This window comes from Eulemur rufifrons, chromosome 15, assembly GCF_041146395.1.
Source record: "Eulemur rufifrons isolate Redbay chromosome 15, OSU_ERuf_1, whole genome shotgun sequence".
Lineage (NCBI taxonomy): Eukaryota > Metazoa > Chordata > Mammalia > Primates > Lemuridae > Eulemur > Eulemur rufifrons.
The window spans coordinates 54,404,767-54,431,100 of NC_090997.1; the positions used below are offsets into that span (position 1 = coordinate 54,404,767).

Below are 26,334 nucleotides of genomic sequence, written 5' to 3' on the forward strand. Positions count from 1 at the left end.
TAAGGGTTCCTAACAATGGAATTGATTTGAATATTCTAATGTAAATCTACGTAGTAAACTAGACTAAGTCACATAGGTACAGGGGAACAGAAGTACAAAACACCTAAAACAATGTGGGTTGCAAAAGGTATGCCTGATTTTGAATGGTTTCTTTCCAAGAATCACAGGGTAAATTGTGGACTGCATAAGAAAATTCAAACTTTGGTTTTATGCATCCTTTCATTGCTACTGCAAACTGACAGCAAACAATGTTGGAGGAATGTCTCAGGTTCAAGACCACTCAGGATCCTGTGAAATAACTGCCTACACTGGTTCACAGCACATTTGAACCAACCCAGCCTATTTCATTGTTTAGCTTCAAAGAGGAGTTTTGTGAGGCTTAACAGAAACACTGAAGATGTAATATAGAAATAACCTCCACCAGGTGCTTTGCAATAAATAAATATGCAGACAATACATGTTCATGCATAATGTGAAATGCATTGTGATGTAAATTAAATTATAAAATTACAAATATAAGCTTAAAGAAAGGCATTGATTAGAGCATAAATATTCTATTTTAATAATGCATTCATCTACTGAAGTCCCCTCTACCTTGCAGAATATGCAAAACAGACAAGGTTAAGATGATGCTTTAAACTGACTTCCTAACATTTCTAGTATGTTTAAACATATAAGGATTAATGTTATTTTAGCATCAATTTTGCTTGTGACTTCTATATAGCATGAACACTACATATTTAGTGATACATATGTAAGTTGTAAAAATTACAAATATACTTAAAGTAAACAATATCAGGATCTTAATGGTCTTTAGAAAGATTTTAAAATGTCTAAACATAAAAAATTTCCAGATAACTCATCAGTTTATATTTTATTTTCTTGATAACCCAAAAAGTAAAAAGTAAAAATGATAAAAAGAAAAATTACTTTGTAGGTCTTTGGCCACTTGAATTAAATGAACATTAACTATGAGACCAACACAAACTGATTTTGTGGTATTTACATTAAAGTGAATTTTTGTTTAAAATTCCCCAGTAGAACCAGAATGTATCAATCTCAAGTTAGAAAGAGAAAGGTGTCTATTTTATCCAACAAAACAAAGAATGCCAATTTCTATTTATTGTGGAAAATTAAAGCCAGAATCTTAAAAACTAGTCAGTGAAAACAAGAAAGCAAAGACATTTGCACATGTACATGCAGACATACACACACTTTTCTGGAGATAGCCCAACTCTTAATTCTCTAGACTCAGGGCAGTGTTGATACGAATAAACTCCTTTAAGTCATGGCCTTTGTAGTCTATAAGCTTATGTGGTTACTATTATTGTCACACATTGTATTTACGTATTAGAAAAATCTGAAAAACTCCAGTGTACTACTCAAGTATTTTAAATCTAGAGTGTCACACATGCAAAATTCAACCTGGAATCCCTTTTGGACTGTGCTTCGGTTCACACCCAGAGCACTCAATTCTGGGACGGTAACTAACAGCGTTCTCTTCACAAGTCCATTCAATGTTCTTTCTGTTGATTGTACTGAATGACTACTATGTGTCCAGTGCTCAAAAACAATTAACAAACTACTGTCTCTCTCTGACTATTGACCTGCTGTTATACCACTGAGAAACTCTCTCCAGGGCAACCAGGAAGCAGCAGGTAGACAAGAGAGGAAGATAGATGTTTCATTAATAGAAACCAAAGAAACCAAGTTTTCTAATGTGTATTTAGGTTAAAACCAGGCACATGTGTGCAAAAAGCTTCCCTGTAACCAAAATTTCTCCCAGATAGCAAGCATATCTTGTAGCCAGCGAAAAAGTGCTCATGCCAACCTTGTTCAATTTTACTAGCTTAAAGTGAAGGAATAGTCTGGGAAAACAAATAGGAATAAAACAAACAAGTACTCTGATAGGTGTACCTATCACTCCCTACCTCCCAGCCCATCTCTAAGTGGAAACTAACAAATTGGCATTCTGCTTAAAAAAAAAAAATAACCATGAAGAGTCTGGTCAATTCTTACTTAAAGAACAAAATCATGTTTTGTGGCACACAAATCAAGGGGACCAGACCATGACAAATTTGTAAAATCATTGCTTAAGCAACTCCTTTTGGTAGCAAATTCTGTGACAGCCTCTTTCTTTCTCCTTGCTTTCTTAACTTCAATACTATATAGTTGAAGTGTTTTGAACACTTTAAAAAAATCCACACAACTAAATTTCATTCCCAAATAACTTTATTCCAATCAGTGTCTTTATTATGATCTCAATTTGTCACCTTCTCCTCCCTTTCCCTGTCTACCCTAGATAGTAACCCTGAGCTAGCCTACTTCTGACTCTCACACAAGCATCCATTAAGACCTTATCCTTAGACCAGGACACTCTACACTACCTTTTTTCTTTTCCTCTTAAAAAGGCACTAGGCAAGAAGTCAAAAGACTTTGAGATCTGGTAGACCTACCTGTAACTTTTCAACTTCATTTTCTGAACAAAGAAATGCAATCAGATAAAAGAGGAAAAGACTGCTTTTAAATTTTGAATGTTCTGGGAGTATAAGAAGTCCATTTCTGCAAACAAGTTTCTGAGCTATTCCAACACACTCTTATTTGCTAATTCCTAAAGTCGGCATAAAACTGTGTGCTCAATTAAAATAACAGGCAGTGTAGCCCATTGGTTTCCAAACAATAGTGCATGATGGAGTTTTCCATGACTTAATGTGAAAGGAAATGTATATTGGTATATATAAAAACATGCATACATATATATATATTCTTATAAAATTGCCAACTGTTCTTTAGTCAAAATTCTGATCATGCTAATTTCTTGCTATAAACTGAGTTCTTTTATGAAATAATGGTGATGATAAATGGGTTAGTATTTCATTTGTCTTTTTAATGTATGCTTATTTAGCAAAGTAAATAATCTGACAACTCTGTAAGGGTTCCCTAATTTTTATAATCATCATTATGTTTACTAGTTTATTGTGGCTGACTCCTCCCACCTGTGCTCCACTTAGATCCCCTAGTCACTGTGTGCCATCATCCAGATGGGCTTGCTTCACTCCTAAGGGCATCCTTCTTCACAGAATTACCTTGGACCTTTGGAGCCTCTTCATCCAGAGAGTGGCATGTGCCCATTAGATTTTCAGACCTCTTCCCAGCTCCAGCCCACAGGCAAATACTGACTAGTGCGTGAGTATAAAAGCCCAGCTCCCTAGCAACTTTGCCTCCCAGCAGATGGGGACTTCACATGACATTGCATCCTTGCTTGACTTCTTCTCCTTCCCTATCATGCTTCCCCCACTCCCACACCAGTTTCTCCTGGAGCACCTCCATGATAAATAACTGCACAGTAATAGTTATCTAAAGGTCTGTTTCTGGGAAACTGGATCTAAGATATCTACATAATCCCAAAGTCTAAAAACCACCAGTTAAGATCTCTATCCTCTTGGACTTTTCTTACTTATTCAAACACCGAAGGGCTCTTACCTCACGCTCTCACCTTCTAATGTGCTGTTCTCTCTCTCCCTTGCCTATCCACAATGGAGCCTCAACCAACCCTTGGGTCTCAGTTAAGTCACTTTCTCAGGGAAGTTTTTTCTGAGTCCCAAGGATTAGGTTCTCCCCTCTGCCAATACATGTTCCCTGTGATCTCATGGTCCTCTGCCAGGCTGGCCGGTAAACTCAAAGAATAACAGCCACCTTTGCCTGGCTCTCTGTTCAATAAATGTTTCTGATTGTCTAAAGAAATTCACCAACAGGTTAACAGTTACTGAATCTAGGCAGAAGAATTGTAGGTACTCTTCTCATATATATTTTCCTTTTCTTGTATTTTCTAAAATTTTTTTTTACAATGAAACATCTATTCATTTCATAACCAGTAAAATTTAAAAAGGCCTTTTCTTATCCTGTAACAATATATTATATTGGTCAGATTCTTTTTCTCTTAAAAGTTAATGGCATTTTCTATAGAATAAAGCTAAAAATCAGTAAAACAAATTAGAAATATATCTATAAATAAAGTTTTAACTTTAATCACAATCATATAGTATAACTCTAAGGAATCAGATTTGTACTCAAAATCTGTTATGAAGCCATTAAGTGTCAGATTGTAGAAAAGACATTACGTGTTTCATAGATCTCATCCCCAAATCTGTACAGCTTTTTACAAAAAAGTAGATAACTGAAGGAAAAAGACAAAGAATGACAGAGTCCTAATAAAATAATTCTCACATAAAAAAAGATCCTGCCCAAAGTGCCACTTTTTTTCTTTTTGGGGAAAAAAAACTATGTATATTAAAGAATGCTGATTTTCTGGGCTAAAAAAAATGATTGAATAACATTGTTCACAATGAAATATCAAGGTAGTTCTGAAAATACCTTGAACAAGTAAAGATTGTAACAGCAGTCTCCAAGTTGAGTTGTCTCTGTATTTGTTTCCTGGTAAGCTGTGGAGGTGTCCCCTTAGAGGTGAGGGGACAGGAACATCAAGGAAGCAGCACGTCAGGGATGGCAGCAGATCCCTTCCTGCCCCCCTCTTTCCTCCTACAGTCCAACAGGTGCCCAGGATCTACTCCCAGGCTAGAATGGGCTCGCGAGGGCAGGATTTTTGTCTATTTTGTTCTCTGTTCACTGACATACCTCAAATACCTAGAACAATACCTAGCACATGGTAGACACTAAAATATTTAATAAAGGGTGATTTAAGCAAGTGACATAAAGATCTAAAAACTGGTAAGATCAATAAGTAATAGAAAAATGAACAAGTAATGTCACGTAGTTCAGGAAAGCAAATACAAATAGCTCTTGAACATATAAAGAAACATTCTACTTCAGAGATAATAAAGGAATTTTAACAAAGCTAACATGAAATAACATTTTTCACCTATTGAACTGCAAAAATATTGAAATTTCTTAACACACTCTGTGGCTTTGGTAAAACATATATGCACATATGCTGCTAACAGGAATATAAATAGGTACAGCCCCTTTTGAGGGATATTTGGTAGTATATATCAAAATTACAAGTGTTAAAAATTATAAAATTATCGAATTACCCTTGACTGAGCGACCCTTCTGGGAAATTTATCCAGGAGATACACTTGCACGCATGTGAAGTGACTTGTGATAAGGTTATTCCCTGCATTAACGTTTACAGCTGCAAAAGACTGGAAACAACTAAGTGCCCATCAATGGGGGACTGGTTAATAAGCTGGGATTCATATACACTATGTGTTACTTGCAACTACAGAAAAAAATAAGGCAGGTCTCTTTATGAAAAAAATCCAATATATACTATTAAGTGAAACAAGACATAGAACAATATGATTAGTATGCTTACTTTTGTATAGAAAGGAAGTAAAAATATATTTTTATTTGCTTGTATCTGCATAAAGAAACTCTGGAAAGATAAAAAGGAAGTTGATAAAAGTGGTTTCCTTGCATGAAGGATGCACCCCACGTACATGGAGAACAGGGTACAGGCTAGACTGCATTATGTACTTTTTAGACCTTATTTTAAAAAATCAGGAAGTTTAATGACAAAAATGAGAGAAGAGATGCTATGCAAATAATGATGTAAACAGGCTTGTAAGGAGAATGCATGAATTACTCAAAGCATTTGCTTTTAAATGAATATGCTTGTTAAAAAAACATCCAACATCAAACCTAATCCCCTAAGAATGTCCTCCAAAGTATCACTCCATAGGCCCATTCTGAGTTGTTCAAAGTATTTAAAAGCAATACATGATGCCTGCCTGAAAATGTTTTAGAAGTCATATTTCCTACGAATTCTCAGAATGGCCCATGTCCCTATTTGTTCAAACTGTGCTTTTTGTTTCTGCTAAATTCTGTGACATGCAAATATCACAATCCATGAATATTATTGTGTGAGGTGTTACAGGTATAAAGCATGCAGTAAATCTTCATACGTGTGATCTCCTTTCCCCATCAGGAAACTAAGGAAAATTTTCAAAACAAATTCTTTTAAATTATTCAAGAGAAGGCTTCCAATAAAAAAAGGCCTCCAATATTAAAACAACCAAAACCTTTCAGCCATATAACTTAGGGCTGTAAAACAAGAGTCTTACCTGACTTCAGCTGGTGGACTTGAGGAATAGGGATTTGCTGAACAAGCCAGAATTCTAATGACTGCTCCAGGATGATAGGTTTCCAGGACGTGAACAGCTGTAGGATACACCTGTTGTTCAAAAGTAAGTTCCACATAGTCCTGGCTTTGAAAATTAGGTGGCGTCCTCTTGAATGGCAAGGAAGCACTGGGACACTGATCCCACCATGTCCCGTAAGTTCGAAACACAGCTGTTTGAGTAAAGTCACCAGAACTTGGGAATACATTTGGTACACCTGCCAAATTCCACATGGTATAGGACATACTATTTTCACTTCCATAATGGGAACTGAAATCCACTACTTCTTTGGCATATTGGACCACCTCTGCATTGAGAGGGGAAGCCCGGCTGTTTGATTCTATAGTTCTATGGTTGTTCATCATCTCTCCTCTTGTAGCTGTCCTGGCTCGGCGCCGAAGGCATATATAATAAAACATAGTCAGAACTGTTAACATGGGAAAGACTGGTGACATCTAGATGTGAATTATGAAGCTTCAAAAGGTCAGGTGTCCTCAGTAAGATGCATGAACTCTTTGAAGGATGTTCTAAAAAATGAATGGCTTGGTAAAGTAAAATAATTTAAATAAGCAGAAAAATGTATGGCTAAGGTAACAAACAGGCTTTATCCCACTGTAATTTCCCAGAATGAAACTCTGAAAAAACAAATTTTAAACTGTAAATGTGAATGCCCAGTATAAATAATTTATCTAATGTATTTTTAAGAAACCTAAATATTATAACATGTACAACTTTATGCTATATGGGAAGCAAAAATGATATTATAAGGCAATGGAAAATGTATGATCCAAAAAGCCCTATTTTACACAAAATTAAAACTGCCACTCAAGAAATACCAACTCCTTGAATTTTAAGCTTAAAAATTATTTAAAATATATGGTAAACCAGTAAAATACTTCTGTAAATCCAAAAGAATCTTAGGCATTGCCATAATTTCACAATTTAACAAATGATTTCCTATTGTTAACTATTACTCTCTTCCAAACATGCTAAGTACAGATTTCGCATTATTGGGAATATAGTTTTTTGGTGCTGACAGTTAATCCAGACCAACTAGATTAACTGCCTTACACATCACAGATCATCAGACAGTGTTTAATTTATAACTCTTAGCATTATTTGTTAGGGTAGTCCACGGTTGGCTGGCATCTGGTTTGTTGCCAGGTACTTTTAGAAATCACTCACCCCAGATAGAATGGTCATGGGATGCACATGGGAAATGCAAAAGTTGGCATTCATCCATGTAGCCTGAAATTTGCATGCTGATTTCAGGCACGAGTGCTGAAATGTCACATTCTTTTACCTGTAAGACAAGAGTTTGGGAAAATATTTTTATGTCTAACTCAGGAAGTCAAATATCCCAACAACATTATTTTAGATAAACAGCCAATTATTAGACACAGAACTTTCAAATCAAACAGACTACACTTTTGCTAAATTTTATAGACAATTCTAAATAATATATTTTTAAAATTTTATGACAGAATGTAATAAAAATATAATAATCAACCCTATCTATATTGAGGTTGCAAACCCATAGCTTTAGTTTCAAACTATGTTTGCAGACGTATTTTACTAGGGCCAAACAGTGTTTTTTAAAAATTGATCTGGTTTGTAACCTTTAACAGTCGAGAGGACCCCAAGAGGCCTGACCACTCGCAGTGGCCACCCTTTTTCCCAGCCAGCTCCACTCATTTACGACATAGGCCTGGCATCTGTCCTCACTGAGTAGGTGACCTCTTGCCAATACAAACAAGGAACTCAAACATACTTATTTTTGTACCTATAAAGTCTTAAGTTTAACTTCTCTTAAGCAAAAGAAGGGGAATGTACCAAACTTTCTTTAGTAGAGCAAAGTACTAGCCTTGCAAAACTTTAGCACTGGGATTTAAAACATTATTTGCATTACATGTCTCTCCCACTCACAAACCTCCAGTGGCTTTTTCTTATCTATAAGATATAATATGAATTCCTTGGTTTGGTGTTTCAAGGCTCCCCTCAAGCTGGACCAATCTCTCCTTGTACTAACCTGGTAAACCCAGTCAAGCTCTAACCACCGTTCATATTTTACTCGGTCTCCCTTCTTCTGTCATTTCTTTTCCAACAACTTCTTTCCACATCAGCAGGTTTACTCTCTGGCACCTACTGGCACTGAATTTTTATTAGATCTGTACCTTAGCTCCACTAGGGTCTATATTAGAAGTTTCTTGAAGGAGGGAACCTAGCCAAATATCTTTATTTCTCAAAGTATTCAGCATATAGTAGGCACATAGTATTTGACATGCTCATAGAAAGGTCATCAGCAAACAAAAAAAATTATACAATTCTCAAATAATTTTAAATTATAAAACAGCAACCCTCTGCCTCTCAATCCCAGCCAGATTCAAACACACCTGAAATGCCTGATAAAATATAACCAGTAAGACAATAAAGAAAGAGCAGCGCCTGAACCAAGTACAGAGACTCCACAGTTATAAGAAACAAAGAAGAAAGTCAAAGAGCAGAGGCCAGGGGCTAAAGCTAACATGACGTATGGGATGAGTTACAGGCCATAATGGTTACAAGGGGACTTTCTAACACCCATGCAGAGAAGTTATTTCAAGACACAGGTTACATTTGGAAGGACCTTCATAAAGCCAAAACTCAGAAAAGACCATCCTATCCATGAAACCAGGACTATAAAAACTTAGCTTACTGACCAGGAATTCTGAGTAGGCATGACCATCAACTGAGCCAATGTGGGGAAAGTCACCACAACAAATCAGAACCCTATTAGGCATGTACCATGCATAGAATGTGAGCCTAAATTCACACCACCTTCATGGCTTAGAATTCCAAGTCAAAAAATGAAAAAAGAAAAAGTAGTCCTGAACTGGTAAAACTTTCGGACCTGGTAGCAGCAAATGTAAAATCTCTCTGTAGGGATCCTTTCAAAACACAGAACAGACCAAATCTTTATTAAAGATGCATCACAGTAAAAAATTATAGACCATAATAGAAAATGAACTGCAATGAGGGACAGTCTTGGACTCACCCAATGAAGGAATTTGCATCACAGTAACTAAAAATAATAGATTAATCAGAACAAAACTTTTTCTGAAGTAGGGTAACAAAGCATTTATTAAAATAAATAAAGTGCTTCTACAGCACATGTTCCTAGTGCACCATGAGTCAATGAACCAGATTCAGCTCAGCACATGTAACACCAAGTGCTGAACTATAGGGCATGTTATAAATGTGGGAAAAAACAACTATCTAGATATATCACTTCTTTATTCAAACATTTCACCTGTCACAAGTATAAATCCAACCAATAAAAAAAAGTTTTACATTCACACAAATCTCAAATCTTTAAAACAAAAATTTGAAATGATACAGATCTTTCTTTTACCATATATACTTTATCTCAAAATAGGCCCACAGGTAAACTAAGAGTCATTTTCCAAAAAAAGTTACTTGATCCTTCTCTTTCTGAAAATAAAAAGAATTAATGAAGTTAAACTGCAAAAATAAACTCCAGGAGATAAAGAACAATATATAACAAATATTCAACTCAAATGACAGACCAGCTAATTTGGAAGACAGTGTATGTTTTATTCCTGGAAATCTTCAAGGGAAGAACAGAAAACCACCTGCCAATGTGGACAGATGAAGTAACTGTAAGATCTTTGGACATCAATTCTCATTCAACGGTCTATAAATTGCTTCAACTAAGCTCCACCCATTTTCTTCTTGATAAAATGGTGTTTATCAGAAAGTAAAACAGTTTTTTAAAACCAAAGAAACATCCTCAAAATAAGATATTCATGTGAATTTTCACAATCATTCTGAAAAGATTGAGACAAATTGTGAAAGTCAAATTCTATTCGATATATACCAAGCCACAAACTTTATAACTGTTTCCCAGCTAGCTTTTACCATTGTAGATTATAAGACAATATCAAAAGCAACAAGAGTATCATATGCACAATATTATTCTTAAGCTGTGTTAAAGTTAAATAAAACTTTACACTGAGGCAACATATGTAAAAGTGAGTTATAAACTGTAAATATATGTGTTATATGTTCAAATTTTTTCAGTACAGAAATGTAAAACGAATGCTTTGTTTTTTTTCCAACTATGGATAAAAATAATATTGAGTTAATTTTTTGTGAAATAAAGCTAAAAATTACAAAAGAAATTTTTGAAAGAAGGAAAAGCAAAGTTATGATACACTGAAAAAGCAAATATATTTATTCTTTTTCCAGCAGTGCCATTCTAAAAATGTTATAGAAGTTAAAACCTGTTTTTGAAGATAAACATAGAAACAAAAAAGATAAATGTACAAACCCATTGCTAATGTCCTTCATTGATTCTAAATTCCTTTCCAATCTACTAAGATGACACATAAAAGTATTTTAGGGGTGGGGAAGAACATATGGAGAAGAAAGGATAGCTCCCTCCACTTTTCCCTGGGAAATGAAGCTGAAAAAGGGAATGGAGCCGTTGTCTCAGGACTCATGTGGGTAGCAACAACCAATGCAGAAGTCCAAATTGTCCATGCACTGTCTGGACTTTTGCCAAGGCATGGAGGCAATTTGTGACAACCAATGAATATCCCAATGGGCAATGAACCAAGTGTAAAAGATACAATAACTCTATTTTATGAGAATGGGAGTCAAAGACAAAATGCTTTTTCCCACCAGGTATAAATTAATAAATATTAGTCTAGAACACTAACTTTGTCCAAAAGGGTGATTATAAAATGTACCTTTTGGGAGAGATTTTCTTTTTTAGTTCATTCAAAAGGCTACTTTAATTTTATCTACAGTCCTCCGCTCTACCAGCTGAGCTATCGAAGGGACATGCTACTTTAATTTTAAAGACTCTCACAACATATAAAAGTATTATTTTCTGTTTAACAAGAAGTCAGAATTAGAAATAGGATAAACTTCATTTTATTTGTTGCTTAATCCAATCTCTTATTAACAATAATTATGAGGCAAGAAATTCTCTACAACACACTGAACATTTCCACTAGCACAATCAAGGAATACAAAACCATACCCATTTTAACTGTATCTTGAGACTTTCATACTCCCTGGGAAACAACTTGCTTTATACGACATGATTTTATTATAATACAACTTTATTTTCAACCACATCTTCCATATTATAAAATGCTTAACAAAGTTAAATAATACAATTACAGAGAAAGCAATAACAGTGGAAAAGAGAAATTAAGAGGTATAGACAAGGGAGAACATATGTTTACTACTGAGATTTGAAGTGAGATGGGGAGTCGATGAGGCGGAGAGAAGCAGGATGGCAGGAGCTGCCGAGAAGCGGGGCTTGTGCTTCAGCAGAGGGAAGAGGAGGACGGAAAAAGACTCGTCAAAAAATAACAAAAGGAGCAATCAGAACGAACTAGAGCCAAGACAACAGAAAGGCTAGGTTCACAGTGTGATGAAACAATATGGAGCACAAGTTTAAAACTCAAAAGAGGATTCTCAACTTAAAGTAAAAAAAACATGGAAAGAGACAAAAATGACAGGCAATAAGGCACAGCCATATATAGAAGCCAAGCTATAACACAATACTTACTGGTAAAATAGCCCACAGAGGCATGTCAATGAAGTGATAGGAAAAAAGAGGGTGCTGACAGTTTTGCAGCATAGAACCAAAATAGAACAGAATGAGCAATGTGGTAATAAATGAAGAAAAAAGGCCAAATCTTAAATGTTTCTCATTTCTGAATCCTGCTGCAACTGATCAAGAGATACTATTTTGAGGAAAGGACTTTTATGGTTAAATCTAGAAATCAAAACAGGGAAATGATGGAAAATATCAATCCAGAAAGGAGTGGAATTATATCCGAATTTGGTGTAGCATTCAAAATTCCTATTTTGGAATAGGAATTCCTCGGTTGGCACCTTCTTACTCATCCTTCAAGGTCAGGTTCAGACTTCATCCACCACCCACTCTCCCTTTGCTCTTACATGTTACATATTTGCTATTTCTTACATGCTAAGATATTTCTCTTCCCCGATAGACTATGAATTCCTCAAGTTCAGACCTCTTTTCTGACCGGCCCCCTCTAGGCTTCTACACCAATATGTGGTCTTATACACCCTCTTGCCTCTCTAGTAACTTCTCCTCAGTCTCCATTGGGTTTTCTTCCTCCTTATTCTTCTCATATATCAAGAGGCACCATTAAAGGAAGGCTGCCATTTCAATAACATGGTATGTAAGAACATTCCGCTTACCTCTGCCCCTGACTTCCCCCCATCCGTTTCACTTTCACACCTACCACCATTGCTGTAGACCCACCAGAGGCTCTACTATGCCCTTATCAGCACTTGTGCTGCCACATCTCAGCATCTTCAAGTCTTCAACTGAGGATAGGCGGCCATAGCGTGCCCTCTCTCTTCCTCTGGTTGGCACCCTCTTACTCATCCTTCAAGGCCAGGTTCAGACTTCATCCACCACCCACTCTTCGTTTGCTCTTACATGTTACATATTTGCTATTTCTTACATGCTAAGATACTTCTCTTCCCCGATAGACTATGAATTCCTCAAGTTCAGAGAATGTGTCTTAATTATAACTAGACCCTTAGGGCCTAATGCATGCCAACATTTGCTCAATAAACATTTGTTGTTTTATAAAGATGGGCAGAATAGATAGACGGCATAAGAGAATTAAACACAGAAATGAAACCAGTGAGGCTTCAAGATAAGGTACATGTAAACCAAAAAAATGAAGCAAAAAATGTTCCATATCTTGATACAGAGAAAAAGAGGGGGGGAAATAGATAATAAAAACTGAAACACAATAGGTAAGATTCAAATGTATGAACTTCTTTGAAGCCATCCAAGAAGGAATAGTATACATATTGAAATTTTACTTTTCAAAGAGAACGAAGAAAATGGTAACTTCTGTTAGTACAAAAGCAGCCCATGAATACATAAGAGAGACTTGACTCTGGCCACAAAGAAACTCTGATTGAAATTAAAGAAAGATTCATGAAAGAGATGATTGGAAAGGTAAAAGAAAGCTATTTTCTCAAACACAATGATATTTTTTTCTTAACACTCCAAATCTATGTTAAAACTTAAGGTTGATTATGGAGAAGTGGAAAAACTATGAATGAAAAAGTTAACTTTTTTTTCTTAGATAAGTTATCCTTTACCTAAGTTAGCTTGGGTTATCTCTTAAAAAAGGGATGAGCTAAGAGAAAAGAGGCCAAGAGTGGCAACAATACAAGAGCAAGGGTAGAAAGACAGGTTAATATTGTTCTGGTATTAGATGTGCTATTGAAGGAGTGTTAGCAAAAGCATCCCTTTTTTATCCATCATAATTATTGACATTCTAATTGTACTATGTGCTTAAAACTAACATAAAATGTAACAGTGTCATATGGAGAATGCTGGGGATATTATTTTAAGACTTTATGTGCTTGTCTCTTCCTCTAAATAAATTCTTCTCCAGTTAGAACATTTCTATTATGATTACATTTTTTAATCAATAAGGCCTCAATGTAGAATAAATACGTGCAGTTCTTAACTGAACCAAGTGGTTCAACAGGGAGAATAGAGACTCCCATCCAGCTTCAAAGCTTCTTGAAAATCCAGGCAAATGATGCAAAGGGAGAAAGCAGGGGAATTAGCCAGGAAGAGAAAAAAACTAAAGGTAGAGGAAAAATCTTAAAAACCAGAGATAAAAGTACTTCTCTTTCTTCCACAAATCAAGGTATCCCTCAAAAATGCAAGGAAGTAACACAAAAAGTCTGGAACACAGTAGGCTCTTCACAAATTTCTGCTGAGTTAATGAACAAACGGCAGAAATTAAGCAAGAGGTACCCAAGAAGTCAGACTAGCAACGAATTTATTAGAAAACAAGGGCTAAGATTTAAAACCAATTTAGGCTAGTAATTGATAATGGTTAGTTCTGTAGAATGTGTTCTTTCTCCTCTTTCCTAGACTTTAACAGGCAGATCTAAACTTCTGAAATATTTCATAATCAATTTTTAGTAGCAAGAAAAGCAGAAGAAGGAATCAGAGGAATCAAAAAAATAAAGCAGAGCTGTAGATGAGTGGAATGGTAATTTTTCTGATACAGTGAACCTGGAAAACTTCTTCCTGCTCAAGGTACTATTTCACAAAGTGAAGGAAGGACATGTTTCTAATTGTACAGGTATGACAATACAAAGCATCTTAGGTACAGATACCACTGTGCTATATTATCTGTATTCTCACCTTTTTCTTCATTATTTAATGATGGGTAAGAATAAACCATCTGAATGAGAAGAACTGTGAATTTAGAATAACCCTAAACCTTTAGCACATACATAATGTATATTAACTAAAATATTAAAATTGAGAGATGTCTGATTAAGGATAATTTTAATGGACTTACTAAAGAAAAATGATAGCTCTAACTATTAAAACCATATAATGTAAAACTGCAACATTTTTGTACATTAACATAAAGAACATTTTACCTAAGAAAAATATAGTAGATTTACAGTAATCCTAACAAAAATCCAAGTACAATATCATAGGTCTGTCATAGCTAGCTATTATAGCTAAAAGAGTAATTAACTGAAATGGTATAATATTGTTAAATTAACTTTGGGGTATAATTTGCATTCCAAAAATGTACCCCATTGTAAGTATACAGTTTGACAAATTTCGACAAAGACTTTCACCAATGTAACCACCACCAAAATCAAGGTATAGAATACTTCCATTAGCCCAAGTTTCCCTGGTGCCCCTTTCCAATCAATCACTCATTCACATCCTGCATCAGGCAAAAAACCGATCTGCTTTCTGTCACCATAAACCAGATTGCCCTTTATTCCAGAGTTACATGTAAGTGAAATCATACATACAGTTGGTCCTTGAACAACATAGGTTTAAACTGGCAGGTACACTTATATGTGGGTTTTCTTCTGCCTCTGTCACCCCTAAAACAGCAAGATTAACACCTCCTCTGCCTCCAACCCCTCCTCCTCCTCAGCCTACTCAATGTGAAGATGAGAATGAACACCTTTATGATGATCCTCTTCCACTTAATAAACAATAAATGTATTTTCTCTTAAGATTTTCTTAATATTTTTTTCTTTAGCTTAGTGTAAGAATACAGTAGATAGTATACAACATACAAAATGTATGTTAATCAACTGTTATCCACAAGGCTTTCAGTCAACAGTAGACCTAACTATTAACTATTGGCTAGTTAAGTTTTTGAGGAGTCAAAAGTTATACGTGGATTTTTAACTGTGTGAGAGGTTGGTGCTGCAACCTTCAAGTTGTTCAAGAATCAAATGACTTTTTTGAGTCTAGCTTATTTTGCTCAGTATATCTTTGAGATTTGCCCATGTTGCTATGTGTTATCAGTTCATTCCCTTTTATTCTACATTGTATTCCACCACACAGTTGACCCGTGAACAATGTAGGGGAAAGAGGCACCGACCCCACCACCGCCCTGTGCAGTTGAAAATCCAAGTATAACTTTTGACTCTCCAAAAACTTAACCATTAATAGCTTACCATTGACAGGAAGCCTTACTGATAACATAGTCAATCAACACAGTTTGTATATGTATTAAACAATGTATTCTTACAGGAGTGGCATAGGTGGGAGGTGGAGGAGGTAGAAGAGTAGGCAGGAGAGGCAGGCACACTTGGTACTTTTCTGCTTTTTCATTTCTATAAAAATGTTTCTATAAAATACCAATCCTTCTTCCACCATTTGCATTTGTTCTAGGGTCCATATCACAGAAGGGTCTATGTTATAAAAGAAGTCAAAAGCAGTCTTGAATAATCAAAACCTTTTTGCCAGATTGTCTGATGTCAATTTGTTTTCTGGCACTGCTTCCTCATCGTCTGGCACTGGTGTAGAAACACTCATTTCCATTAAGTTACCTTCTGTTAATTCCTCTGGTGTGGTGTCTATTAGCTCTTGGATTTCTCCAAGATTTATATATAGAAACCCTTCACTCCCCCACCTTTTGTGCCATACTCACAAGCTCTTTCATGATTTCCTCAACTGACTCTGTCATAAATCCTATCAAGTCATGTACATCTGGAGACAGTTTTCTCCAGCAGGACTTTGCTTCAGGCTTGATGGCTTTCACAGCTTCCTTTAACAGCAATGGTCATCTTCAATGGTGTAATCCTTCTAGACTTTCATGATATTCTTTCTATTGAAGTTCTTGTCCATGGAGTTGACAATCCCTTCCATAAGTACTATATGTAATGAGCCTTAAAGGTCCTTATGACACCCTAATCTAGAGGCTGAATGAGAGACACTATGTTTGGGAGCAAGTAGAACACTTCGATGCTTTCAGTGTTAAACTCACGAAGTTCTGGGTGCCCAGGGGCATTATCCAATATCAAAAGAACTTTATAAAGGCACTCCCTTACTAGCAAGATACTTCCTGGCTTAAGGGACAGAGCATCAATGAAACCAATCCATAAAAAGTGTTCTCATTGTCCAGGCCTTCTTGTTGTACAACCAAAAAAATGGCAGTTGGTATTTATCTTTTCTCTTCAGGGTTTGGGTGTTAGCAGCTTTACAGATAAGGGAAGCTCTGATCATAAACCCGACTGCATTTGCACAAAACAGTAAAGTTAGCATTAAATCCTTCCTTACTTAACTCCTGGTCTCATTTCTCTTCCCTACTGATAAATGTCCTTTGGGGCATTTTTTTCCAGAGTAGGGCACTTCCAAATGCATTAAAAACCTGTTCAGGTAGATACCTTTTCTCTTCAATATTCTTAAAAAATTTTTTTCACAGACAAGATCTCACTCTGTCATCCAGGATGAAGTGCAGTGGCATAATCATAGTTCACTGTAAACTCAAACCCCTGGCCTCAAGCGAACCTCCCTTCTTGGCCTTCCAAAGTGCTGATATTACGGGTAGAAACCACCGTGCCCGGCCCTCAATGATTTTCTTATTGGTATCTGCGAACTTGCCTGCTGCCTCTTGGTTGGCAGAAGCTACTTCTATTATCTTGACTTTTTTAAGCCAAACCTTTCTAAAATTGTCAAACCATCCTTTGCTGGCATTAAATTTTCCAGCCTTAGATTTTTCATCTTTGTTTTAAATTGTCAAATGACTTTGCTTTTTTTCAAATTATGTTAATCTATAGGTATGCCTTTCTTATAGCAATCCTGAACTACATAAAAGCTGCATTTTCAATGAGATAAAAAGAAAAAATTTTAGAAAAAGTACCTCCTGGTGTAGCTGCAGCAATGGCTTCACAAATTTTTTTTTTTTTTTTTTACAATGGTCCTTACACTGGATTCATTTATCTTGAAATGGCAGGCAACTGCAGAGGCAGACCACAAGCTACCATATCAAGCAATTCAACTTTTTGTTGTAATGTCATGACTTTTTTCTGCTCCGTGGGAGCACTTTCAGCATTACTAGCAGCACTTCCTATAGGTTTCACGGCGTTATTCAAGGTTTATGGTATTGCACTAAATACAATGAAAAATACATAAGAACTACTAGAGATCACTTTTCATTGCAACATGCAATTTATTAGGACAAATTGCTCATGCAGAGATGATTAGCATCACACAGTATTTTTTGAGTTTTTTTGTTTGTTTGTTTTACTGAACACCCTGAGGTCAGAGACAGATACCTGTAACACCTGAGGTAGCCACAACAGCAACAGAAGGTGGCTACAAAATTATTACACTAGTACAGTATGTACAATAGCCAATTTTATGCAGTTTTGATTCAATGTGCATCTTTACATTTATATTTCTCTTGGTTACAGATGGTACCATATATTTTGTGCATAAGTTTTGATAAATTTTAACTTTTTATGTATTTGTATACATTCTATGGTGGTAAATGATAAAACAGACTAGTATCCACATATATTTTATGTATTCATGACACACCTTTTTAAATTTTTTTCAAGTCTCTAAGCTATGTGGTTTGTCTAGTGAGTTTATTCAACTTTCTGCAAAACTCCAAGAACTCTTCCTATAGTTACTGAAAAAAATCTGCGTATAAGTGGACTGGCACAGTTCAAGTCCGTGTTGTTCCAGGGTCAACCATATTGATATATCCATTCACCTGCTGATTTACATTTGGGTTGTTTCCAGTACCAAACTGCCTCCAAAGTGGCTGTAGCATTTTACATTTTCACCAGCAAACTATGAGAGTTCCAGTTGCTCCAAATCCTCACCAATAGTTAATATTGTCAGTCTTTATCCATTCTAGTGGGTAGGTAGTAATATACCTTAATTTGCATTTCTCTATTAATAACATGGAGTACCATTTCATGTGCTTGTCATTTGTATCTTCTTTAGTGCAATGTCTATTTTGCTCATTTTTTAACCTAGGTTTTTTTTTATTAATGAGTTATAAGAGTTCTTTATACATTCTAGATACAAACTTTTTGTCACATAAATATTTTGGAAGTATTTTTTCCTCATCTGTGCCTGACTTTTCATTTACTTGGTAGTATGTTTAAAAGATTTTAAGTCCAATTTACTTTTTTCTTTTATATTTGTGTGTGTGTCCTGGCACACATTTTACTGAAGAGTAGTATCAAGCACAGTTTCAAAAGGGTAAACCCTGGGAAAGATAGTATTTAATGTCTTAGCTCTGGGAAGAATTAATTACAGATTAATCACATTTTAGGATGATACCAAATTAGATGCTGCAAACATTTCTAGTGGGAATGCAAAACAGTATAGCCACTTTGAAAAACAGTTTGGCAGTTTAATGTTCATATACCCTTACCAAACCATTCAGCAATCCCACTCTTAGGTATTTACCCAAGTGTACTGAAAACTTACATTCAAACAAAAATCTGCACTCAAGTGATTATAGCAGATTTATTCATAATTCCAACCTGGAAACATCCAAGTTGTCTTTAACAGGTGAATGAATAAACAGTGGTACATCCATACAGTGAATTACTACTCAGCAAAAAAAATGGAATGAACTAACAACCCAGGTGATAATATAGATGAATCTTAAAATTTATTTTGCTAAGTGACAGAAGCCTAATGCAAAGGCTACATATTTTATGATTTTACTTATATAATATGCTGGAAAAGGCAAAATCATATGCAAGGCAAACAGATCAATGTGCCTGGGAGTTAGGGGAGGTAGCAGAGGTTAACTACAATGACCATAAAGGGGCCACAGAAAGGAATTTTTAGGGTGATAGTTCTGAGTGGTTTCATTTTCAGTCTTTGTTTTGGACCAAAATGAGTCGAGCTAGAGATTTGATACCCTGGTATTGGCTTGTTTATTATGTGCACCACAGCTTATTTGTCCGTTTCTAACCAGCACATCCTTAAAGATATCTACTAGCTGGCATGTCCTGCCCATTCATTCTGCCCAGGGCAAAGACTGCTCACAGAGCCCCAACTACTCATCTTGCCTTGGCAAACTACCTCTCCAGAGACTAAGTGACCTTCATGACTTCAGAAGGATTTCAGACCAGAAACAAATAGTCAATGCAGATTTACGTTTATATGTCTATAATGTAATTAGCCATTTTAAACACAGGAAAACAAGTCAGGCAATAATTATAGCAAATGGCATCAAATAAAAGTTAATGTCAAAATTAGAAGAACAGTTAAAAAACAATTATTATGTTTAATGTGAACAGGTTATAGATTAAAAAATAAAAGCTAATTTAAAAAAATGATAGAAATGTTCTTAGAAACTAAAATGTGACTGAAATTAATTGAAAATTAAAATAAGGAAAATGATAAGTGACCTAGAGCACAAATGTGAGAAATCTAATATTTATATAAGATGAATTCAAGAAGCGACTGAAGTTGATTGAAATTCAAGGAAATGCTAGCAGATAATGTAATATTTTAGAAATTCTAAAGGAAAAAAACTGACTCAAACTCCTATTCACATTGAAAAACAACAAAATGAAAAATATTTCTGGACATGCAAGTATACTTCCCATAACTCTTCCTAAAAGAATTACTCAAGAATGGATTTCAGTAAAAAAAAAAGAAAAGAAACAAAAGAAAAAGAATTAAATAAATACTTTAGAAAAGGTTACTTACATTCAAGTAACCAGTGACCTCATAGTTAAATCTAAATAATTACAGTTACAGTACTGGTAAAAGTTAAAAGAATGGTTGGGGGGAAAGAAAACCCAGAAGTAATATAAAAAAGAAATCAAATCAATTAAACCAAGAATGTAGGGAAGGAAGGGAAAGAATGTCAGTAACAAAGAATCAGTTATACATGGTGTTATAATTTCCAAGACTGCAGAAGAGGGGGGAAAAAACAAAGTAAATATGACTAGGTTAAATTTTCCTATTAAAGATAAACACTTTTGCATAACGTATCCTTGTGATAGAACTATTATGTATTTTGACTTTGGTGGTGGTCACAGGAATCTACATAAAATTGCCTAGAAAGAAACATAAACACACACACACACACACACACACACACACAGCAGTACATGTAAAACTGGTGAAATCTTAGTAAGGTCTGTAGACTGTATCAGTGTCAATTTCCTGAGTGTAATATGGTACTATAGTTATACAAGATATAAGGAGGAAACTGGATGAAGTGTACACAGGATCTAGATCTCTCTGTATTACTTCTTACAATTTCATGTGAATCTATAAGTATCTTTCAAAAAAGTTTTTTTAAATGCAAAACAGAAAAAGACAATCTTCCAAATGGGAAGGGAGGAAGAATGGAGGGAGAAACAAAAGTCTAGCTGTATAATGTTTGATGTTATGAAAGGCAAGTAAAGCAAAATAATGTAGAATGACTGAAAATAAACATATGGGAAATAAAGATCTATCAGGTTAACACAAAACTGACAGAAAGTCAAGAATACTATTAGACAATGTAAACTCCAGAGCAAAAAGTCATTAAACAGGGCAAAAAAAGATATTTAGATATTTCATATTTTTTAAGATAAAATTCACTAAGAAAAATTACACATAGTAGTGTTTAAGGATGAATTTAACCAAAATCATAGTCTCAGTAGGGAACTAACATACTTTGCTTACTGATTTGTCAGTTTTGAGAAAACAACAAATAAGGATATAGTATGTTATAATAAATGGTCAAACCAAAACAACAGTGAAAGGACAGCTTATCAACATAAATGTTTCGGGAAAATGTCTAGCAATTTGGAAAAATAAACTTAAAAATCTAAATATGTTACAAAAAATATACAATAAAAGATGTATACAGAGTATTTTAATAATCTTGGGGTGGAAACCCACAAGCCATAAAGAAAAAGAAGAACAAAACTGGCAACATAAATATTAAAGATTTCTACAGCAAAAGCTCCCAGAACCAATCTTACAAAAAAGAAGAAACTATGAGAAAATACCAAATGGTGTACCAAGTTGTTAATAGCCACCATACATAAACAACTATTACAAATCACTAAGAGGAACACTTCAACATGAAACTAAGCAAAGAATATGATCAGTTAAAAGTACAAATGACCAACTAACATATAGTCAACTCCATCAATAAGGAAATGCAGTATTAAAACAGTAATAAAGTAGCATTTTTCATCCATTAAATGACTAAATGTAAAAAATGATATCATCTTAGCAGTTACTGTTATAGTACTTCACAGGTCTCTCAAATTTCTAGAAGTCTTATAAGCAGAGGGATTAATGGCCTGTCTTTATATACCAAACAGCCTTGACAGATAAAGAGAGGTCTCCCTCTGGAGCAGAGGGCAGGTTTGTTTACTATCCAAGAAAATATAGATTATGTCTCCTTCTATAGTAAAGATCAGGTAATTTTACTCAAAGTACACTAGGAAAGATTCAGGTTCCCTAAACTCAGGAGTCCTCTCCTATAAGACAACCTATTTTCTGTGCTAGTGTCACCTAGCCCTGGTCTCATCACCCTGTGGAAATTGGGGTTCCAGGAATCAGCATAAGAAGATGATACTCTGGCTACTGGTACTGTTGTGCTTTGTCTCTGACCCAGGAGTCTTGATTTCTGACAGCATTCGTGAAACTGTTAGCTTGCAAGTAGGGTACTATCTCAGACCCTTGATGATTCTTGGCAATGATATGGCAAAAGCAGTATTCTTACACAGTGTCTAAATGTCCTCTTACCAGCAACCTTTGTGAAGTGTACTATAGCAGAATCTCTCATAATTTAAAATGTATATATAACATTTGACCCAGCAATTCCACATCTAAGTATTTACACTAAGGAAATAAACAAACATGCAAATATATACATACAAAAGTGATCACTGCAGTTATGTTTATAAGAAAAATAAATCTGGAATAGCCTAAATATCAACAGAGGACTGGTTAAATAAATTTTGGGTTATTTCTACAACAAAATACTAAAAAGACTTTTCAAAAAGATGATGTTATATGCACTGACATAGAAAGATGTTCATTATTACTAACAAGCTATAGAAAATTACATATGGTACATTGGCATTCATGAAACAAATGTAGACTTATAACATATATTTTTTAAAATCTAGGAGGAGAGAGAACAGATTATTAAATGGTGATACTCTTTGTGGAACAGAGTTACTGGGTACGTGGGCACACAACACTTTCACCTCCTCCTTTGGCTATTTCTGTATTGCTTGATTTTTTTAAAAGAACATTTTTTTGTTTTGTTTGTTTTTTGTTTAAGATAGAGTCTCACTCTGTTGCCCAGGCTGGAGTGCAGTGGCCTCATCATAGCTCAGTGCAACCTTAAATTCCTAGGCTCGCTCCATCCTGCTGCCTCAGCCTCCTGCGCAGCTGGGACTGTAGGTGCCCACCACCATACCTGGCTCATTTTTTTTTTTTTTTTTTTTTTTTTTGTAGAGATGGGGTCGAACTCCTGGTATCAAGCAATCCTCCCACCTTGGCCTCCTAAAGTGCTAGGACTATAGGTGTGAGCCACAGCACCTGGCAGAGAACATAAACATTTATTTTATGATCAAATAAAGTTTTTAAGTCTCTATTATAGCAACATCTGAAAATTGATATTTGATCTCCAGCTGGAATGGTAAAATACAAATGGATATGAGGATGTCCCAGGGAATACATCTACAGCCATTTACCTCTTAGAGCTGCAGAAATCAGCTACAAAACGTCCTAAATCATAGATGATGGAGAGAGACACACTGTTAGGTAAACAGCAAGGGATTCCAGGTCTCACAGGGACGAAAGTGGGTGCCTTGCTTTGGTGCAACTGCCCCAACTGGGAAAAGGACAAGGATGGGCCCCAGTCCCCCCTCCTTGGTCCTTTCCCAAGCGACTGCCATACCTGGGGTAGGAGGGAACACCCTATGAATTTGCCAATCAGAACTTAGCACGCCAGCTACAAAAGAATGCAGAAGACCCTCTAGCCCACAGGCCAAGCAGCATAGGTACAACAGAGCCCAGAAAGTGACCTAGAACAACCCGCATGCATAGAGAGACTCAGGTCATGCAACTCCCAGCTGTCCAGAGTGGTTTCGTGGTGATGTCTGAATCATGGGGAGCCTATCTGGACACCATAAAACAAGACCCAGCCCATAACCAAACTCTCTTTTTCTGCTATGACAAGGGGTCCGGTTGTCAGATATCTGTGATGCATATCTTGCTCTGTAAACCTCTACCTTGCTCTATAATCCTATCTTGCTCCCCCTCAATAAATCTCACCTCATGCTTGCCTTATTTTGGTGTGTCTGGTCATTCTTCTGCCAAAAGCACACCAAGAACCGAGAACACAGAAGAAGACTAAACCTGACAACGCTACACTAAGACACAACGCAAAGTCAAAAGACAGAAAGACTTTGAATTAGGCTGCTGCTTCTCTACGAACAACTCTGAAGATCAACTTGAGTGGTGAATTCTGAGTGAACAACAGGAGTTTATTTAGCAACAGTTAATGACTCAACTGACCATGGAAAAAGCAAGCTTAAAAAAATTAATTTCAAGAACAGGCAAGAAACTTTAAAAGCAGGGAGGGGAGCAAGAGGTAAAGAAAGGAAACTGACTTGCCCCCACTAAATGTGTTAATTTCAAAAATATTTAGTAATGTCTACAATATGCCAAACATTGTTCAAACCACTAGACATTAAAACACACTGTAAAGCTAGAATAATAGAAGCAGCAAGGAAGCCAGAGATCACTGCATAATAGTTCAGAGGGTCCCAAGGATATACAGAAATTAGGGCCTACGATACTTATATCAGCAGAGAAAAACAGAATTCAACAAATGATGATGCGGTCACTGATTAACAAAAAAAAGTTAAAACCTTACTTCCTATCTCACACTAAAATATGAATAAGACCATTAACAGTAACAGAAGAAAACGTAGGTGGATATTTATATATTATACATGTGGCAAAAGGCCTTTCTGAAAGGACACCAAAGTTAGATCCATGAAGTTAAGATGGAGAATGTTGAATACACCAAAATTAAGATGAGGCAATAAGACTAACACAGTAAAGAAAGAAGGGGCAGTTTTCGTTAACTGACCATATGTGGAAATAAAAAAGCAGTTACTAACATTTTAAGATACCACTGTACCTAGGACTGTAATTGCATTATTGCATCATGGTGTAAGTAAAAGAAATTAACCATCTTACATTGACCTAACCTCTCTGATTTTCAAGTAAGTAACAGAAGGGAAGAATATGAAAAAGCAGGGTTCAGAAAAGCCAAAATTTGGGTCAGCATTTAAAAAAAAAAGAAGTTAGTACTCGGGAAGTGTGGAAAAAAGAATCCAATTCAATGAAACTTACAGTGATACACATTGCCACTAGAAAGACAAGTACGCTGACCCTTTCACCCAAGAACTTAATATTTGATAAAGCATGATAAGAAGCATTGATCTGTCTGTATAGTCTCCCTCTACTCAACCAACAGGTACAAAATACGTACTACAGAAGCATGAAGTGAGCCTGAAGGAAAGTAATGTGCCTATATTCCGAACTTAATAAAACGAGAAGGGTACTTAAGAAGCAGAAAGGGCAGCTTGTCTTTAAACAGACGAGAACAAGCAGCACCTGGTAGTAATGAGCCCTCCAGGGCATAAAGCCACACTCAGTATCCTGCAAAGGCAACTACTTGACCAGAGGTTTAGCCCATCTTAACTTTCTAATTATTTGTATGCTGTATTTCAATTTGTTTATGTATCTCAAAGCTTTGTGGCAATCATCATTTGTGAAACCAAGAAATCCAAAACCACCCCTGTTGCAAACATATTGACAAGGAGGCCAAGGGGATGGTCATCTCGCACCCTAGCAGCACCCCTAAACACTGAAATAAGGTTGTGGCCAAGCATCTTGTGGCAGTCCTGAAGAAAGACAACATGGGCCTGGATAGGCAAAAATCATCGGATGTCAGAGGGAAGTCAGGGCAGCAAGCACAGGAGCAACAAGTACACAGGAGGGCAAGTGGCCAACCCGTGGCGGCCAGATGAGCGCAGCGCGCGGATCTGGACAAATCCCGGTATGTAAACAACCCTGCGCAGCGCACACGTCGGGGCTACGCCTCACGCCCTGCAGACAAACCCGGGCAGAGAAATAGCGCCCGAAGCACAGAAGCAGTTTGCAGGGTCCCCAGCAAGCCTCGCAAGCGCAGCGCGGGCGGGGGAGGGGCGGGCGGCGGAAGCCTGTGCCCCGCGCCCAGGCTCCGCAGGCGGGGCGCGCCGCCCCAGCCCGGCCCCAGCGCCGAGGAAGAAGACGGAGACCCTCAGGAGAGAGAAGTAAAGGAAGGGCCGTACCCTGCAGGGTCCGGGAGAGGCGCACGCCGCGGGCTTCACCAGCGACCAGGCGGCGCGGGGGCGGCTCCCGGACTCTCGCGCTGCGGCACCGCGGCGGCGAGCCCGGCCCAGCGCGACCCGGAAGGAAGACGCAGCGGCTGCGAGGAGGGGCGGGGCCTGTGGAGCCGAGGCGCGACGGGGGCGGGGCTGGGGGCGGGGCTAGGGGAGGGGCGGGGCCAGGAAGGAGGCCGGGCGCTGTTCCTGCTGGAGGTGCTTGAGGGCGTCTGGACGGCCCTCTCCTAGGCCGGGGGGGGGAGGGGGAGGAGCTTCCTGCTGGCTTCCTAGCTCCGGAGGTGCACTTGTAAATGGCCCAGTTACTCCCTGGCAGGCGTTGGTTGCAAACCCTCTGCAATATAATCCCTTCAAGCACCAGCTTGGCATCTGTAGTGTAGTCTTACTAAGGGCTTAGTGCAGATTTGGCGGGTCAGGTGATGCATAGGTATTCTGGGCG

At 36.9% G+C, this 26,334-nt stretch overlaps 1 protein-coding gene across 1 annotated transcript in view; it reads right to left on the reverse strand.

Annotated features, from left to right (window-relative positions):
* Positions 1 to 25,944, reverse strand: part of FBXL4 (F-box and leucine rich repeat protein 4) — a 69,425-nt gene extending 43,481 nt beyond the window's left edge. Inside the window, exons 1-3 of the mRNA XM_069487784.1 lie at positions 25,845 to 25,944; positions 7,326 to 7,443; positions 6,084 to 6,667 (exon numbers count right to left, since the gene is read on the reverse strand). Coding sequence (XP_069343885.1) covers positions 6,084 to 6,595 — 512 coding nt within the window. The 5' untranslated portion in view covers positions 6,596 to 6,667; positions 7,326 to 7,443; positions 25,845 to 25,944. The remainder of the gene's footprint in view (positions 1 to 6,083; positions 6,668 to 7,325; positions 7,444 to 25,844) is intronic.
* Positions 25,945 to 26,334: the final 390 nt, after the last annotated feature.